Genomic DNA, 18896 nt, shown 5'->3' on the forward strand with positions numbered 1-18896 from the left:
GGATCTCTGACATTTCTCATAATTGCTTTCTATTGATCCATCAGTGTCAGTCACACTGAGGCCACTCAGTTGCCATTTTCCAGACTGGCTGAAGCAGACCAGAGCAGGTCAGAGTCAAAGCCACAAGGAGCCAAGTCAGCCAATACAATCCCTTGGCACAAGATCAAGACTGCAGAGTGCAGGTTCATTTCTCTGAGAGAAGAGCCACCAGGCCTTGACCCAATTTCATCCTTTCATTGATTACTTTCCAAATGATTGCATACTTGGCGATCGATTGCAGGTGAAAGCAGTTTAATTGAATGTAGTCAAGTGTAATTAAATTACTCAATTTTAACATGTACTCGTGGTGATTACATAATGTAAAACAACCCCCGTCTACAAGGACAAAATGCTTTGGATGTTTTTTAGACCAAGTGCATCTTGCAAGCAGATATTTCGTTGACATCCATCAGTCAGAAAGTGTCTAACAGTTCAGACAAAATAGTGATTAAGGAAAGAGGGGTCGGTTATCTTTCATGTACACTGACATAACTAATTAGCACTCCTTGGGTGTTAAACAGCTTCATCTCAAAGTTCCGTGCACCTTTTGCCATGATGTCAATGGCTGGGAAAATATCTTAATTCATAGAGAAGCTTGCCCACTCCACCATCACCACTGTAGAGAATTGGTCATCAAATCTGTTCATTTTTATATAAGGTTCTTGGACAATGAGCTACTTTATTTATTTTTAAATACTTTTGCCAATAGTTTTGCTTTTTTTTCTAATATTGTACAGTGTTGTAAATAGCCATGCCATAAAGTAAAACAATTATGTTTTCTGTGAGTGAAACTTTGCTATCTGGTAATATATAAACATCTCTATTCAATAATATACCTGTTGTAACAGTATGTTTCCAGATTTTGCAGCTTTTGCTTAAAAATGGAGTCTTGCAAGTGGTTTTAGATATTTTGAGTGCGAGGGATCGGTGAAGTATGGTGATGTTTTCATTAGAAGTCTAGATCCAGATTTCAGGACAATGTTGTCTTTAAAAAGCACAAATCTACAAAAAACAAAACAAAACAAACAAAACAAAACAAAAAAAACACAATCTCAAATGTCACGGGAGGCCGGTCTGCCAGCAGGAAGGAGACGCCCACTTGTGATAGGGATCACTCCACTTCCCAGCCTCGCTCCCAATCCCCGGAGTATTGATTGTGCACACCTGTCCTCGCTAATTTTGTGTTTATTTAAACCCAGAGTTACACGAAGACAGCGCTGCACATTAGCTGACGATCCTTTAGCATCGCTGTTGAATGTCGCTGCGCTGCCTTCGACCCAAGGATTACCTTTTGTGTTTTGTTTATTTAGTGCTTCTGCTTCTTTGTTATCTGTGGATAATAAAAAGCACTTCCCCGCAACCCCGCCTCCTCTGAGCCTCCTGTGTCACATCAAATAAACTGAGCTTGCGTAGATGCTGAGGTACCTAAACACTTCAGGAACCCAATTAAAGGAATCCAGTATGTCCAAGCACCCTGAACACTTCCACACTCCTAATACTCTTCTGATTCCAGCAGGGCTTGGTGTTAATGGCAAGCCCAGTCACCTCCAGGCCAGCACACATCAATCACCACTGCCTGGACTCGCACTGTTTGGCTTCAGAGCTAAAGAGACTGCTCCTCTTGTTAACTTGTCATGCAGACTCTGTGGGCTTGTTACAGTTTCAATTTCAAAGAGACTGCTTAGAAAGGCTTCCCTTGGCCTAGCTAATATGAACAACATGCAGTATAATAAACTTACAGATTCATGTGGTGGGGCTTTTTTTTCCCCCAGCCAGCCAAATTTCAGTCAGCCATATCTGAATCAGTGTCGAGTACACTTAAGGACTAAACGAAGAGCACATAAAATAGAAATATTGCGATTAACTAAACATGTGCTGCACTTTTTGGTGGTATGTACTGCAGCAATCTTGTAGAATTATAGCATCATTACTTTGCTTGTTTATGTGACCGTTCCCACCGGGGCCGAGTATAGCGAGTTTCATTTTCCCGTCACGTCAGTCGTGACCTCTTAGCGACTCCACTGACATTGAACACCAGCACCGACCCCCGCAAGCTTTTCATGGGGCTCCGTGTGTGTCCAAGACGCGCCGTAAAGGCGTCGTAGGGCGGGTTCGCAACTGGTCAAACTCGCCGACCCAAACTATGGCTGTGCATAAAGAGTCACGCTGGCAAGGTTGAACACACCACTAGCGAACTACCGGCAGCTCTCTGAAAATGCGTGAGGGTTGGAGTGAAGCCGTGTTAGTTATTCGCGTTTATGCTAATGGGAGCTGTCGCCGCTGAGGCACCAGTGTGCTGCGCCAAATCCGTGCGCGTCCATGTATGGACAGATCCACAGCGCGAACATTTTGTCTCCCTTACACGCATGAGCCAAAACCTTCCCAGAGACCAGACTTTAATACGTGCGCTGAATTATTTAGCGCCCTCGCTCAATTATTTAACGGTCTCTGGTATATTTGGACCGTTTGCTAAAAGTCCCGGTGACGAGAGCAGGAGGCATGCGGCCACATTCATAAGTTTAAACGCATTCAGTGGCTTTAGCTGTGCTTTTTACCGCCGGGAGAAAAGACATTTCCGAATATGACCGCGTATGGGAAGAATGCTATAACGCACTCCCTAGGCACATTTTACTAACTGAGAACAGAATCATAAAGCTCTTGAGGAAAAAAAAAACAATAAACACACAGAAATCCGCGTCTGAATCCCCCAAGTCATTTGTACATCGCGCTCTATGTGACTGCGATATGCTGTTGAAAAATTGCCGTTTCTCAGGACGGGCCGTTAAGATTTGCTTATTCCACAGCGGGCACATTTTCCCAGGCAGTATTAGATCACCAGGAAATCACGGCTACGAGCGGAGAAAGGAGAATTCAAGGAAGGCACCCTTTTCAACACACGCTGAATGAAAACAAAAACGAGTCGCCATCCAATTAGGCTGTCGAATAACAGTAGAATAACAGAGGCTATTCAGTAGCTGACGACAAACAACACTGCCTCTTAACCGCAGTGTGATACACGCCTAAGTGATGGGCATTTGGGCTCGTCTGTTTAACTCCATTACCCACACTTACATCTGAGTTTTTGCAAAGAATGATAATGTGATGGAAATGAGACGTTTCATGTGCAAATCCGATTACTCAAAACAGATGCACTTTAATATTAGGTGCGCATTGTACTAGTATTAGGTACACGCTGCATTACGTAGTACAATTATAAGAATCAGAACAAAACATCAGTCCGAATCTTTTTACCCCATTACAAAGCTGATAATGCAAAAACTATTTCAGTGCCATGCAACAAATTCTTACCAATTTAACAGTATGTGCCTAAGCCTATGCCTTGTTCATTAAGTATGAACAATTACCCAATAAATGGTTTTACCTAAAAAAGCACAGTTAAGCTACTTAGCTAAAACCTGCCACAAACCAATAAGCCCAAACTGAAAAGCCTTAATTATTTAGGAATTATCAAAGTGTGGCATGGCAGCAAACAGGCCCTGGGATGCAACAGAAATAAATCTAACAGGTCTGAGCCAATGTATTTTTCAGAAGAAGAAACGTCTGTTTACCCTGTATTAACCTGAAGAGTGCATCACCTTGCAAAATGCTGAGAAGTCAAAAATGTAAGGCTTCAGCTATTAGTTTAGGTTCAACAAAAAAAATTGCATTAGACAGATCAATTGGTTTAGTACTGCAATACTGTGGTAGTAGTCCACATTCTCAACAAAGCTTATTTTCCATCTGTGTGGAGGAACTATTTTCTTATCAAAGCTCCATTTAATAGCAAAAATGTCTTGAGGAAACCAGCTCCTGGTGGACCCTTTAGTAAAGAAAGCAATGTAACGTATACAGTAACTTAAACCAATAAGAGCTTAATTAGTTTTGACTCTGTGTCTCTAGAAAGCTACTATCTTAAAACCTCCTTATAGGCAGGAGACGGCTCTCTCTCTCAAGAGAGAGAGAGAGAGAGAGAGAGAGAGAGAGAGAGAGCTGAATGTTTGAGGTGAGGCTTTGAGACAGTATGAACTGCAACTGGTCAGCCAGGCTACCGTCTTACTACTAACCCACAGAGGCCCGAGTGTGTGCACAAAGGCTCCAAGGGTCAGCAAGAGTCTTTTCCTCTCCACAAGCAATTACTTCCTGTAAATGTCAGCATGCACAGGGAGGCCAAAGAAAACTGAGAAGTTCACTTAGCCTTGTGGTCATATACCTAGGCCCCGCACAGCCTATCCAGTCAAGATATATCCGTCACACAAACTGCAGACAGGCAGCGCTGGTCTACCTCGTTCCTTTTTCTCCTGTTCTTGTGACAATGGTAACTGGAACCAAGGTGCGCCGTGTGGGTGGGTTTATCATAAGCGTTCTTTCCTTTTCCCTCAACCGCAAGCAGGAGGCTACGCTGAGACGGCTTTTCAGCTCACACGCAGACAGAGAGAGAGAAGGAAACACAGACCGACCGACGGAAAGAAAGAAAAGACTGCTCACAGGCTCGGCCACCAATCGTACTGGAGCAAAAGCCCACTGCCATTACCAGAAGGAGTGAGCCCAGAGTCCTGTCACAGAAGCCTGTGGTATTCTAAAGAACGTATGACACACAGAACAAAAATAACATGTTTCTCCACACAAGCATCATCCCCACATCCCCCACAATAACCCTACTTCAAATGTTTCAGGGCACTTCAAAACTCTTGTATTATGAAAGCAGGGTGTGAAAAAGAACACACAGAAAGCTTCAAGTCCAACTATAATGTGTCAGTTTGAGGTCTTAACACCAAATAAAGCATCAGCACTATTGCAAACTATTTGCTCAAGAAAGAGTGCGTTTTAGATATTCAAATTCAGAACTGAGAGGGGATATAACACCTGGGGGATAGGCAGCATTTAACATTAATTTGCAAACTTCAGGTAAATGAATGAGAATTCTCTTTCAAGCTGAAACTCATCTAAAATTCACTTATCCGGTGTAAACGACTCCGACATGTGACACAAACGGGTTTCATTTACCTGGATTCGGTATTATATTATGGAAATGATGAGTACAACATATAACCCCCCCCCCCAAAAAAAGTCTCCTCTTCCAAACTTTCTCTCCTTTGCTGATTCCGCCCTCGCCCAGATCTGCACGAAATCGCAGCCGCAGATACGACACGTGAAGGCTCCAGCGAGAGCTTGGTCCGCTCGTCGGCACGCCTAAAAGTACAATAGCGATCCCTGGTGGACTATTGCTGTAATCACGTTCAACAAAGGCTTGTCGAATTCAATGTTGATTTTTCATTTTAAGTAGAACTTATTGGTATGACAAATTTATATTGCTCGTATATAGAAATAACATGTACACAGGAATGTTTAAACAGATGATGAACAGAGCAGTTAACACCAGTATAGAATTGTGGAATTTATAGAACTCTTTGAAGAATCAGATGTACGTAAATGTCTTTGCTCCAAAGTCTAGCCTACAGTGTCACTTGCAATTGTTTTAAAATATATAAAATTGAACGGTTTTCTTGTTCCTTTTAGTACAGACAATTTTGTACTGTAGTTTGGAATGCTTGGTGACAGTTTATTAGAGGCATGCCTACAGGAAGCATTAGCACAGGGAAAACCGGAAGGGCCTATAGATTCTTATTATCTACTCCTCTTAACCTTTCCTTTATTATGTGTCCCAAGACTTTGCCCTCCAGGAATTAAACTGGTATGACTTTGTTCTCTGACCTACTTTGCTACTCACCTTAAACAGGATAGTTAGTGTATTAATCAGTGGGTAACTAACTGGGATTCACTTTGAGAATGGTTTGGTTCAAACATATATGAACCATGTGAAAGGCTATTATAGAGAACAGTTGTGTCTGTGTTAAAGTTTAGCAATCTGACCTTCCCCTCTCAAGTCTTCTATGGTCCGAGCAGAGGGTACAAGATATGCAATGACCTTTTGTCTTTCCCTTTTCAATGTTCATTAGCATATAATAATATTTATATGAATGTTCATGGGAACCCTTGATGAATAAGATATGATCAGACGGCTTCAGATGCATGTAACAAACATGAAGTCTATGACCTACTGTTTTAATCACTCTCGACGTTAATATTTAGATAAATGTGTTTAAGAAGAGCTTCAATTAAAAGAGAAAGCGGAGTCTAAGGCCACAGTGAACTCAAACTCTGATCTGCAGTATTTTTTATTAGCGAATCACTGGGGCTTCGGGGTCACTAAGTACCTTTTTTTACAGTACAGAGAAAGCATCAATAAATTATGGTGTAGAGTGAGTACCTGTAAACAGGAAGTTAAACCAAAATAAAATGGTCGACAACATTTTATTTCTCTTAAACAGTTGGTTATTTAAGACAAGCTCACCACACAGGTATTTAGTCCAAGCTCAAAGCCATCCAGAGAAACAATCCACTCACAGCACTACCCTACTCTCTACCACCGACTCCATTTTATAGTTGTATCTTAAACCTCAAAGGCAAACCTCCTACACATCATATATGTAATAAATAAAAATGATAATGTAATTATGGGGAAGACAACCTGAGCATTCAAAATGCATAATTCACCTTTCTATGAAGAAAGACACCAAGTGTAAAATCAGGAATGGAGAATGTGTTTAAAGTGCAAGAAACAGTGAGCGAGCGAGCCCAGGTGGAGAGCAGAGGCTGCTGATTGGTTGTGGTGGAGCGGGGGGGGGGGGGTATCTGGGGATACAAGGGCAACAGTGAGGCGCTGGTTCATTTGCCAGCTTTCTGAGCTTTCTGGGCCGATTTGGTGATTTTGCCACTCCCACCAATCTTCTTCTCTACATTCTTGATGACGCCAACAGCAACGGTCTGTCTCATATCTCGGACAGCGAAGCGCCCTGCAAAACACAACCGCCCATCCACCCACACACATGCACAGACATGCACACGCACACATACAAACACTTCCGTAACTTTGCAGAAACTATATCATCCAAATGTGAGCGTGTGTGTCAAATGAGTGTATGAGAAATTTGTTATTTGCATGAGTTATTTGTTTGTTTGTTTGTTTATAAAGGAGTTTTAAAAAGAATCCAGTAATAGTTCACCTCTCATTTTATTTGGAGACCTATTTCATAGATATTTGGCACAAATAACTGTCTTTTAACGGCTCCATGGCAAGCGGCCTGGGGAAGTAATAGCTTACTGAAGCCAGGCATCAGTACAGTGAGCATGAGTTTAAGTGAGATACTTACTTAGGGAATAAAAAACCTGACAGACACCTGAGCAAACGTGATTCCATATCATGTAAGCCTTTTGGTAAGTTAGGAGATAACTGTCTTGACAAGCAACCATCAATATAAATACAACACTGAATTTCCTTTCAAAGTCAGTGGCATTGGATTTTCTTTTAAATGAAATAAGCAAAAATGCTTTCATTCTCCTTTAGAATTTTGAAACAATTGCATAAATTTAATGTTAATTTTTTGATGTGGGACTTTGCTGCCAAAATAAAGGCAACCGGATTTTTCAGAAACAGTGAACTATGTACAAATACAAGAATTTTAATTTTGATTCCATTTTTATTTGCTGTGACCTTGCTCTCCAGGGTAAAATCAGATCTTTATCACTGCACCCTAAAAGGCAAAACTGATTGCAAAAGAACACTCTGAGTCTGAAATGTGTGATTGCTCTGGAGAGGAGACTCACCTAAAGGAGGGTACTCAGAAAAGCTCTCCACACACATGGGTTTCCCGGGAACCATGTCCACAATGGCGGCATCTCCAGACTTCAGGGTCTTGGGGTTATCCTCCAGTTTTTTTCCTGATCGTCGGTCAATCTTCTCCTTCAGCTCAGCGAATTTACAGGCAATATGAGCCGTGTGGCAGTCGATGACAGGGGAGTAGCCGGCACTGATCTGACCCGGGTGATTCAGAATGATGACCTGAAAGAAAAATGGAGAAAGAGAGAGAAACGAATTCGGACATAGACAGCAAGGGTCTGGCGAAGCACAAGGAGACGATGTTTGAGAAAATGTATTGTAGCATGCCCTGGGGTGTTACAGAACCATTCTAACCACCTATAAGCACGGATCAGACCTGTGCTGTAAAGCCAGAAGCTTCCTGGGGCGGGTCCGATCTGCTGTCGCCGCACACGTTGCCCCTGCGGATGTCCTTCACGGACACGTTCTTCACGTTGAAGCCCACGTTGTCGCCCGGCAACGCCTCACTCAGCGACTCGTGGTGCATCTCCACGGACTTCACCTCCGTGGTGATGTTGACGGGGGCGAAGGTCACCACCGTGCCGGGCCGCAGGATGCCGGTCTCCACCCTGCCCACGGGCACTGTCCCGATGCCTGGAGAGAGACGAGAGCCTGAGACAAGTTGGCTGGAGCTGCCATGTCTGGCAACGCCTTTGTAGAGCCAAAAATAAGAACAGTAAATATGCGAGAATATAATCTGGCACCGAATGTGAAGTGTTCCTTTAATCTTAACCTCATACAGTTCAGAATGTACAACAGTGATTATTCTGATAATTTCGTTGATTGTACACATGTAGAGAATGTCACAACCCTCGTGGCGTATTATTCGGACATATTTCTGAATTGACACGCAGGGTCTTTGATGCAGAGTGCCACTCTTACACAGCACGGATTGTGTTTTTGCTCATATTCACTCAGGTCATTTGAACATTTCAGATTTCAGTGGTTGTGGTAATGCTCCAAAGGCAGCAGTGTTTCGTGTGCCCAGCACAGGGCATGTTTAGTCATTTTACTTCAGATACAGGCAATCTGTAATGTCAAACATGCGTGCGTTCTCGAGATCCTGCTGTCGTGGGTGCATTCCAGTTTCCAGCTTTTAACGATGCACACAGTGGTACTAACCTATATATTCCAAGTGAGTAACTGCAGTGTACTGTAATAAGAGATGTAGAGATGTTCCAGAGAAACGGGACGTTCCTGATATAGGTCCTATATATGCACGCAAATGTCAGTATTTAGTGTGACTTCCCTTAGCACTGAGCACTAGGTCCTATATATATATATATATATATATATATATATATATATATATATATATATATATATGCAAATGTCAGTATTTAGTGTGACTTCCCTTAGCACTGAGCACGTCTCTCCTCTCTTCTGGGGAGCCTGTCCTGAAGTTTTCTGAAGTAATCTTCTGTTACCATTTCATTTAGTTCCATTTAGGTGTAAGAGAGCCAGGTTCCTCCTATTGCTCATGTGTAAAGGGAGGTCATTGTAAATTGTCACTGTAGCCTATAGAAGCTGTTTTTTTCTGATTTATTTGTTTTTTTTAGTACTGCATATAAAATACTCAATATATATTAAACCCCAAAGAAAAAACGGGGAATTGCTGTGTGTGTGTGTGTGTGTGTGTATGTGAGCATGTGTGTACGTGTGTGTGTGTGTGTGTGTGTGTCCACACATCAGAGATCCAATAGAGATGTGATGTGTTCCAGGCCACTTCAGTTGAATTTTTGGTTTGGATCTCAACGTTGCCAAGGCCCGTAATGGAAGTGAATGGAATGTATCAGCATCCCAAGTGAAAATACTGACTACTGTACCACCGATCTTGTAGACATCCTGCAGAGGGAGACGCAAGGGCTTGTCAGTGGGCCGTGTGGGTGGCAGGATGGTGTCCAGAGCCTCCAGTAGACTGACTCCACTGGCATGATGCTCCTTCCTGTCCAGCTTCCAGCCCTTAAACCATGGCATCTGCAGGGGAAGGTGGGGTTACATGTTAAAAAGTATGACATAATGTTCATGCTTTGTAGCAGTGTGCATGCTGGTTTGCAATGGTGGGCTTCCATTACTTAGCTTTAAAGACAAACTAAAGAAAAAGATGTTAGACACTGAAAATATTGTGCCTGATCAACTACATTTGGCATAAGGGGAAAAATTACGTAAATCAGATTTTTCACCTATTACCTTAAAATGATACAGATATGAGAAAACCTCAAGCACAAAAGTTGTGTGCTTTATCTGAACGTACGTTGGAAGAAGGCTCCAGCATGTTGTCACCGTGCCACCCCGAAATGGGCACAAACGGGACTGCAGCAGGGCTATAGCCGATCTTCTTGATGTAGGTGCTGACCTCCTTGACAATCTCGTCATAGCGCTTCTCACTGTAAGGTGGCTCAGTGGAGTCCATCTTGTTGACGGCCACGATCAGCTGCTTGACGCCGAGCGTGTAGGCCAGAAGGGCATGCTCACGCGTCTGCCCGTTCTTGGAGATTCCCGCCTCGAACTCGCCCACTCCGGCTGCCACGATGAGAACTGCACAGTCCGCCTGGAAGGGAAGCCCAGTAGAATGTAGGGAGTGATAAAAATAAACAAACCAGCATTAATTAATTAATTCAATTTAAACTTTAATTAATTCAATTTAAACTTTTTAAATTTTTTATTTTGGGGGGGGGGGGGGGGGGGGGGGCATGCTCATAGAAGCAAGACCATAAATTGAACATAATATTCAAGAGACATTATTCTTGGTGAATTTTGAAAATTCTTGTTCATTATAAATTAATCCAGCTTCAGAAGCTTCATAAAAGTACCTATCTGTGAGCAGGCAATCAGCCAAGCCCTCAACTAAAAGGGATTTTCCATGTACTGAACATAGTACAGTAATGCCAAGCCTGCTCTTGATCCCTGACTGGACAACAGACATGTCTCTATGGTGTTTTACCTGGGAAGTCCCTGTGATCATGTTTTTGATGAAGTCTCTGTGTCCTGGAGCATCTATGATGGTGATGTAGTATTTGGAAGTCTCAAACTTCCACAGGGAGATGTCTATGGTGATGCCTCTTTCCCGCTCTGCCTTCAACTTGTCCAGAACCCAGGCATATTTAAAGGAGCCTTTCCCCATCTGGCCAAGAGAAGGATCAAAATTTAAAACAGACATAAAAGTCCTTTTCATATCAAAAATTAGTATTCGTATTAGTATTAGTAATATAAAAATTAGTATTAGTATCAAAATGCGCGTATGCTCAGTAAACTCCAAAGCTGAAGGAGTGTGTGTGCTTCACACATGGTGGCCATGGCTCCACGACTAATTGCTATGATCTATGTTGGCTTTTCTCCCACACTCTGACAGCTAACTTACTCTGTTGCCCTGTCGGCACACAGAGTGTGTTCTGCAATGGAGTGTAATTTACCGTGTTTTTGGCAACTGAAAGTGTCAGCAGCTCTCCGTGAACCATGAGTACAGAAAGACAGCAAGAGTCTAAGTGCCAGTCTCTCACACCCCACAGGGAGTACATGGGAATGCCAGTCACCCAGTTTGAACTACAACTCCCACAGTTCTTCACTCCTTTCTTGAACCAGTCACAAAGCAGCATGAACTACTCAACACAATAACAACACATTCTACAACCAGAGACTTGATTATAAATGCACAATAGCCTGTTTTTTGTTTTTGTTCTTTTGTTTTCAGAGTTAATTCGCAAGAACAACATCTCAAAGGTCATCACACAAAACCGAAGCTTTTGGAAAGTTCACATCGTAAGTTAGCCTTACCTCTGCAGCCTCCTTCTCAAATTTCTCAATGGTTCTCTTGTCGATGCCCCCACACTTATAGATGAGGTGGCCCGTGGTGGTGGACTTCCCCGAGTCCACATGGCCAATCACAACAATATTAATGTGAATCTTCTCCTTCCCCATAATGAAGGGATCACGGAGGTAAAGAAGAGAGAAGTCACCCACCCAGGGTTCCCCTGCAGTAAAGTCACACTAATTACTAATTAAGACACCTTAAAAACAAACCATCACTGCCGACTCCTCAGACTGCTGAGTCTTTGGCGTGCACAGAAAACTCTGATCTTATTAACCTCATTAATGATGACACTCCCAAACGTTACATGTTACATTATAAAAACCCAAAACAGACAAGCCAGCGAAGAAGCCAGTGTCCTGTAGAAATTGTGCCTACTGTGGAAGCAGAATGGTTGGTGAGCTGTGGCCCTTGCTCTAGTACCTGCAGCTGCGTGTCCAGGCTGCCCTGTGTCTTCCTCCACAGAGCACTCGTCTTCAGCACTTCAGTGCAAGGGTCGGGATCTAGCTGCGCAGTGAACGCACCCCACTTCACTACGGCAATGCGGCACTTTAGGTGGGGAGGGAGGGAGAGTGGGAGGAGAGCGACGGAAAGAGGGAGGGCGACAGAGAGAAAGACAGATAGAAGCAAGGGAACTGCAAATGCAGGAGAACTTGGTGGGGTGGGGGGGTATGGGACATTCAGTCCAGTTAAAAAAAAAAAGAAACCCACATTATGAGAAAGGGAGGATAATAGGACGCGCTCTACCGTCGAAGCCCAAGTGACTCAGCAAATTGACTCAGATACTCTTTCGATTTAAACCATGACTCTTTTCCTAGGTGTATAGATCAAAATTGTCGAGAGCACTGACAATCTGCTGTTACCTTCGAGATGAAAGCTGTCACTGCATGGAGAAGACATTTTCAGATAGTTTGGTGTTTGATTTCGCTTTGTTTTAGATATGTACATGTAGTCCCTTGGTTAAAAACAGAATGAAGAGCATTGTTTTCCTTAAACAAACAAGAGGCATAATGATGTTGAAGACAGTTTAATAAAAGGCTCATGCCTTTCAAAGCAAAAGTGGTAAATTAATAAATAGAGTTAAAAAATAAAAGATGAAAAATCATTTTCTATAACTGACAAAAAGGTGAAGGTAGCTAACGCATAGGTCTGCACATGTAAGTAACAGGTTTATTACATGCCACTTAGTAAACTTAACTGTCACACATGAAAAACAACACACCCCCCCCCCCCCCCCCCAACATTCTTCACACTGGCTATACTGCATGATGGACAAAAATGGACATCATGATTTTCTGCAATTTCAGGAACTAATTTTGTTGCGTCCCTCACATTACAAACACTAGTCAATCAATAAAAACCCGAGAGCAAGTCAAGACAGAATATCATACAAGCTCCAGTTCAGAAGTATTACAAACAAGTACTACAATCAAGACAGAACATGTATTATGTACTAAACACCTCATTCCTAACTGAGCATATTGTATGTTTATCAAACAACATCCCACAGAATTTTATTGCAATTCACCTAAGATGACAAATGATTTTCACATTTGTGAAGTCTTACTGAGCTCTCCCGAACAACCTGAGCAAAATGAAGCTACATAAAACTTCAGAGAAAGGGGAAAAAAAACTCCACATATTTCTAATAACACAGAAATTTACCACCATGTTTTCATTGCTCTTCTTAAACAACTACTAACACTTTTTTTTCCTAGATTTCTGCTCAGTCATCCATGAAATGCTCTATACACAAAGCACAAGAGCTTTGTCATGACTGGGAGCTTCTGCGTTAAGCTCAAACACAGGACCATCTCGAACCTCCTCGCTGTAACCTTAGCCCAGCCGCAGATTAGCCTAGCGCACGCCATTTCTCTCAGTCTCAACCAGGCGCTTCCTCTGTGTGCCTGCTGGTCCGCAGGTCGCCCCCTGCTGGCTGTGCTTACGTCCTGCGGCGCTTGGCTCCCCCAGGGCTGGACGGGTTGCCGGAGCTCGGCGTCTTGTCTGTAGTGCGGTTCCTCTTCCTCTTCTCACCTGCGGCCTCCTTCTGCCCGCTCCCTGGCTCACCCGAGGCCCCCCTCTCCCTCTCGCGCTCCTTCTCTTTGTCTCGCCCGCTGCCCAAGCGATCGGTCATCTTCACTGAGGAATTGCTGCCTGACGCGAGAGAGAGGGGGACAGAGGGAGGTGGGGGCGTGGGGGGGGCCAAAGGAGGACATTTTGCACAAGTTTAAGAAAGGTGAAATAAAAGTAGACTTCACTTGTACTCCATCCAAACTGTTTGAATTCAGGAAAAAAAAAAGTTTAAATCTCACACTTTTACTGCTGCCATTAATCTGGAGCTCTGGATCAAGTACGCTTTTGGCAGAGGATCCTTTACATCTCATTTTACAAATAAACAAAATTTCCAATCTTGTAAACAGGAAAGAACGTCACAATAACCATCCCACAATACTAAACAAAAGGACCACCAAAAATCTCATGGACTAGTCTTTCCCAGGAGTGCATGATGGGCAGGAAAATGCCTCACAGCTTTGATTTAGTTCTCAACTTTCATGATGAAACCAACTGTGTTACAGATAAACTGGGCCAGAATTCGGGCTACACGTCAGTGTCCCACATAACTATTACATAAACATTATGAAGTGTTAGGATGTACTATTAATGCAATGGTATTGCCCTTTCTCTGGATTGTAAATGACAATTGGTTTAGCAATTTATTAGACCTCTTTTCTTAAGTTTTACAACGGAGGCAGCTGCATGCTGTATTTAAAAATTCTGAGTTGTCTAATGGCCACTAAAAGGTTGACCGTGATTTAACTGCCACTACTTTTTGTCATTGTGAATGCAGGAGTGAGTGAGTGAGTGAGTGTGTTGAGCATCAGTTACAGCTATTTTGAGGTTTGCAAAACCTTCCAGTCTGGATAATTGAAAACAAACAAACAAAAAAACTAAATAAGATCAAGGTTCAAACCATGTTGTAAAAAAGCTCAGGACAAAATCAGAGAAATGCCTCCTTCACTCTTACCATCAGAGAGCTCACTTAAAATCAACTGACTACCTAAACATCAACAAATATTTGTAAAAAATATACATCAATGACACATACAATAATTTATGGGGTAATAATCTGCTTTTGGTGCAACAATCTTTTTGTTAAAAGCTGATGCAAGCAGATGCACATGCAAACGGCACATAGCAGGCAAGGCTAGGGCTAAATGTTGGTGTCTTTGGAGGGAGAAGAATTCCATGAAAGGTTGGAACTAAAGACATGGTCTCCTTCTGTGGCTTAGTCCCGTGGAAGTTGGCAGCTTTATTAAAAAAAAAAAACCCCAAACAAACAAAAAACAAAACAAAATGTGTATATGATGCTTTGTTGAGAAATGTAAATTATTTAGAAACTAAAACATCTGCACCTGTTCAATTTGCTGCATTGTTGTCAAATGTAGCTCTGAAATGTCAATTACTGGCAACAGGCTAAAAAATGGCTTGCCTGTGTATGCCACTAATTTCCCATTAATTGTTCTTACCAACGTTTTTTTTTAATGTTTGAAGACACGTTTGACAACAAAAACAGGTTCGCAACCTGAAAACACTTAAGTGTTGACTCAGCAAAACTGACAACATCGGCGGCATAACAGTTGAAGTTTTAACCAGAATATAGACGCAGTCTTGGGCCAATTTGCTCCCACCACAAAAACTACGTAAAGAACCAGACATACAACCCACGGTTATGTTCCTACTCCTTCCCTGTCAAGCATCTCACTTTCTTGCCAAAACAACACACTCACAAAAGCTAGAGAAACTTTCTTTGAACCTCCTGAATTCTACTACCCCACACAACCATTCCCTTGACAGGTCATGCTCCTCTCCACGCGGAGAGAGTGGGACGAGATAAGGTAGAATGGCCACACATAAGGAAGAGTAAGAGAAAGAGCGGGTGGGGGGTGGGGGGCAGGAACAGACGCACATGCTCAGAGGCGGTGTACTGAGGCCTCTGGTACTGAGCCGCATTGTACCGAGTACGCTTTTCTTCTGTCCATACCTTGCAAACTCCCGGCCAGCCATACTGGGACCCAGACCTTTGAAAACGAGACACAAATCGCCAGGGTGAGCCACGGCGAGTGAGACGCCAAAACGGGAGAACGTTCCAGAAAGGAACAAAACAAAAAATAAAATAAAAGATGAAATGACGCAGGCGTAAGAAGACGCGTTAGAAAAGGCGAAAATGAGAGAGAGCAAACGAGAGAGGCAAGAGAGAACACAGAGGGAAGGAAAGAGTGGGAACCTTCTTCATGGGTGGCAGGAAGGCACCTGTCTTCTTTGATCTCTTCCTTTAGGTCCTCCTCTGATCCAACTTTCCCTGTGTGCAGTAGGACAGCGCAGACATTCAGACAAAGCGGACGTGCACCCTCTGACAATACAGCTCATACATAAGGGTCAACGCAGCTCACCTTCTTTGACATCCTGTATTATGTCCTCGGGCAGAACAAAGCTCTTTTCGGAGTTGGGGAAGGGCAGTATTTCAGACTCGTGCTGCAGTACCCAGGGATTGGCAAGAGATTAGCTATGGGGTTTATTGTTCTTTTCTTACCACAATTCTTCCATTACATTCTCAGCCAAACAGCCCACTCACCAGTGCCTGCATGTCGTACATCGTCGCGAGGTGATCCCAGATGACTTTCGAAGACACCTGCCTGCCGATGTTTTGGCTAAATTTATCACGAATACAAATCATATGGAAATGACGGTTGACCCCTGCAATGACAAAAAGCATTTAGGCCCCTCACAGCTAAAGTAAGTTCAGTTAACACAACACTGGCAGATGCATAGAGATGTGGTTTTGCCACATCAGGGAAGTGAAATGAGGCAACAATGCAACTTGTAAACAGAGATTTAAAAATCAGTTCTCAGTACTTTGCTTGTCCCAGATTTATTACACAGTATAAAGATGGGTGGGTAGTACCATTCACCAAACTGAGAATTTCCTGTTTTGAACTGCTATAATTATGGACCGCTGGCTGTCATTCAGTTATTTCATGCAGAGCAAGAACCCAGCTCGAAGGAGTATGGTGGAGTACAGTGCAGTACGATACAGCAAAAGCTGAACTGATTACGACTGATTAACATGCACATGATTTCTAAATCAGACAGCATCAGGGGTGATGTTGCAATAGCTACTCAATGTGCAAGCTTGGTGCACTTTACGCTTGTGAATTATAAAGGCCTGCATCCACTCTTAAGGTCATTTTTGTCACAGAAAGCTTCACAGTGACCTGCAGATGGTCACATGAATGGAAATCACCTTATTCTTTAAAAGACTCATACAGGATGAAATAAGTCAAGGGGGATGCTGCCAACCTGACCAGATCCCCAGCAACTCCGAGTAAAAGACCCATCACGAGATAGAAGAGATTTGACTAGAGAGGGGAAAATTTCACTGTGTGAAAACCGAATTACACCAGACATCTGGACAACAGCAAAAAAACAAACAAACAAAAAACAACTAAACACACTCCTCTAGAAGCATGGTGTTGCAGATTGTGATTTGGACGGGGCAATGAACATTGGGTGAGGAAAGAAATTGTGCCTAGTAACATGTAGCTGTTGTCTGGAGCCACAGTGGCTAAAATCAATTATCAGGGCTGAAGATTCTGAAAACGAGCTTTTCGCATGATGTAAAAGTAAAAAGTGAGAATGCTTAAAATCTGTTGACCTCAAGGTGAACTCCGAACAGCCCGAGGTCAAGACTTTGCTAATGACAGCATCAGTGCCGTCCAGAATGGTTTAGAAGAAAATAAATAGCGTTATGCACCCGTATTTATGAGACCATTTGTCCTCTCAGCGAAGGAGACATATCGCACCGTCCCGAACAAAACAGATGTAATATGAAGTATCGCAAATAAAGTTACTTTGGGTGATTTTCATTTCCGTGTGCACTTTTGGGCTCCTATAATACACTTGAATAAAGAAGGTTAACTGCAATATTACAATTATGAAAAACATACAAATGACTATAAAAATGCGTTTAAAAAATGAATTTAAAAAGCCAGTAAAACCAGAAACGTGACGCAAGGTACGCATGCGCAGTAACCCTCGATAGCTGGCTAGATAGCTACGAATAAATCGACATATTTTAGCTGGCTATGTCGAAATAACGATACCTAGCTGGCGATCTTGCTGTCTAATACACAAGCGTTTGTAATAACTGCTACTTTCTTCCCCTGGCCCTTACAGTGCGAGGTTAACTGTATGGCCATAATCAGCCTCTGACTGTCCTGGCTAGGTTAGCTAGTTAGCTAAGCTAGCAACACGAATAAACTAGTCCCATCAATTATTTAGCTTCCTTCATCACTTGGTACCTACGGATAGCTGCATTCTGATATAGGTATGTCTGTTTCATTAATAAAACAACCTTCCAAAATTTGACAGATTCGGCTGAATTTGCAAAATAGAAGAATAAAGGGTTTTTCCGCCCTCCGTTCACTCTACGCCGGGGATTGAAGGCCTAGTTAACGTACAATAGGCAGTTGCGGTTACGTAAAACCGAGAAATCCATCTTACCGACGGGTTTATGGCCTAGCATAGCATGAAAGAGACAGACTTCCACCTCCTGACTCCACACGACTGACTCATCAGCAGCACAAATTCCTGAATCCGCTTGTTTTTCATCGGCTGGGACCGCTTCGGCTTCCCCCATGTTTGCGCTCTGTAGCCTACTAATGAATGAACGCCGAAAGTCCGCCCACAAGCGCTTCTAAGCATGTGCAAATCGCATTTAACCGTTAGAGCTGTACTAATTTCTGCAATATAGCTTTGTAAACTATAAAGTCGCACTAAAGGACCGATCTAACACAAACCTTATATTTCCCCATATGATTTTACAAATCAGATACTGCTAATTAGTGATTTGCTCCATTCAAGATTGGAAACCCCTGATTGTGACAAGCATGCAGGAAAGAGTTAAAAAGGTTGCTTAGGGCTGAGTTTTTCTCACTTAAATAATGTGAAGCTGCTATATATTGGAGGGAAACAATACATCTGCATACATAAAAGATTACAGGTCACATAATTACAGATTATTGCAACACAGGTTGTATTCACGTTTAGAAAGTTAAGGTGGTGAAAAAAAATTACAGTGGTCCAAAATATCTGACATAGACCCATGTTGCACTACAAAACTGTGTAATTATGTCTGATGTATATAGCAAAAAAGCATAAAAAATCAAGGCAAATGTTGATACTGACTTGGATGATCTGTGAGGTCTTTCCATTAAAACAATGTTGAGTCTGTTAAAGATTAAAGGGGGACATTGCTTATATCAGAGATTAAAA

At 42.6% G+C, this 18896-nt stretch overlaps 2 protein-coding genes across 6 annotated transcripts; both read right to left on the minus strand.

The window, feature by feature from the left end:
* Positions 1 to 6181: 6181 nt before the first annotated feature.
* Positions 6182 to 12118, minus strand: eef1a2 (eukaryotic translation elongation factor 1 alpha 2). Of its 2 annotated transcripts, none has more exons than XM_027024127.2 (8): positions 11988 to 12118; positions 11531 to 11727; positions 10701 to 10880; positions 10011 to 10307; positions 9583 to 9733; positions 8094 to 8350; positions 7705 to 7939; positions 6182 to 6893 (listed from the first exon to the last, which is right to left on the minus strand). In XM_027024127.2, exons 2-8 carry the CDS (start codon positions 11672 to 11674, stop codon positions 6766 to 6768), a joined length of 1392 nt encoding a protein of 463 aa, XP_026879928.1. In that variant the 5' UTR covers positions 11675 to 11727; positions 11988 to 12118; the 3' UTR covers positions 6182 to 6765. The 2 variants fall into 2 exon arrangements, with proteins under 2 accessions (XP_026879928.1, XP_026879929.1); XM_027024128.2 differs by having other exon boundaries at positions 11943 to 12118.
* Positions 12119 to 12575: 457 nt separating this feature from the next.
* Positions 12576 to 18278, minus strand: mrgbp (MRG/MORF4L binding protein). 4 transcript variants are annotated; one of them, XM_027024137.2, is made up of 6 exons: positions 18126 to 18278; positions 16198 to 16319; positions 16016 to 16097; positions 15850 to 15924; positions 15607 to 15643; positions 12576 to 13714 (listed from the first exon to the last, which is right to left on the minus strand). In XM_027024137.2, the coding sequence occupies exons 1-6, from the start codon at positions 18259 to 18261 to the stop codon at positions 13507 to 13509; spliced, it is 660 nt and encodes a 219-aa protein (XP_026879938.1). In that variant the 5' UTR covers positions 18262 to 18278; the 3' UTR covers positions 12576 to 13506. The 4 variants fall into 4 exon arrangements, with proteins under 4 accessions (XP_026879938.1, XP_026879937.1, XP_026879939.1 ...); XM_027024136.2 differs by having other exon boundaries at positions 15532 to 15643; XM_027024139.2 differs by having other exon boundaries at positions 13531 to 13718.
* Between the last annotated feature and the right edge of the window lie 618 nt (positions 18279 to 18896).

The sequence above is a fragment of the Electrophorus electricus genome, chromosome 24 (genome assembly GCF_013358815.1).
Source record: "Electrophorus electricus isolate fEleEle1 chromosome 24, fEleEle1.pri, whole genome shotgun sequence".
Lineage (NCBI taxonomy): Eukaryota > Metazoa > Chordata > Actinopteri > Gymnotiformes > Gymnotidae > Electrophorus > Electrophorus electricus.

Coding starts and splice junctions, on each gene's coding strand:
- eef1a2 (XM_027024127.2), bottom strand. CDS start 11,674: ATGGGGAAGGAGAAGATTCACATTAATATTGTTGTGATTGGCCATGTG. Junction 10,308..10,700: donor TGATCACAGGGACTTCCCAG/GTAAAACACCAT, acceptor CTTCCCTTCCAG/GCGGACTGTGCAGTTCTCAT. Junction 8,351..9,582: donor GGATGTCTACAAGATCGGTG/GTACAGTAGTCA, acceptor GTCTCTCTCCAG/GCATCGGGACAGTGCCCGTG.
- mrgbp (XM_027024136.2), bottom strand. CDS start 18,261: ATGGGGGAAGCCGAAGCGGTCCCAGCCGATGAAAAACAAGCGGATTCA. Junction 15,925..16,015: donor AATACAGGATGTCAAAGAAG/GTGAGCTGCGTT, acceptor TACTGCACACAG/GGAAAGTTGGATCAGAGGAG. Junction 13,715..15,531: donor AGTACACCGCCTCTGAGCAT/GTGCGTCTGTTC, acceptor CGCGTCAGGCAG/CAATTCCTCAGTGAAGATGA.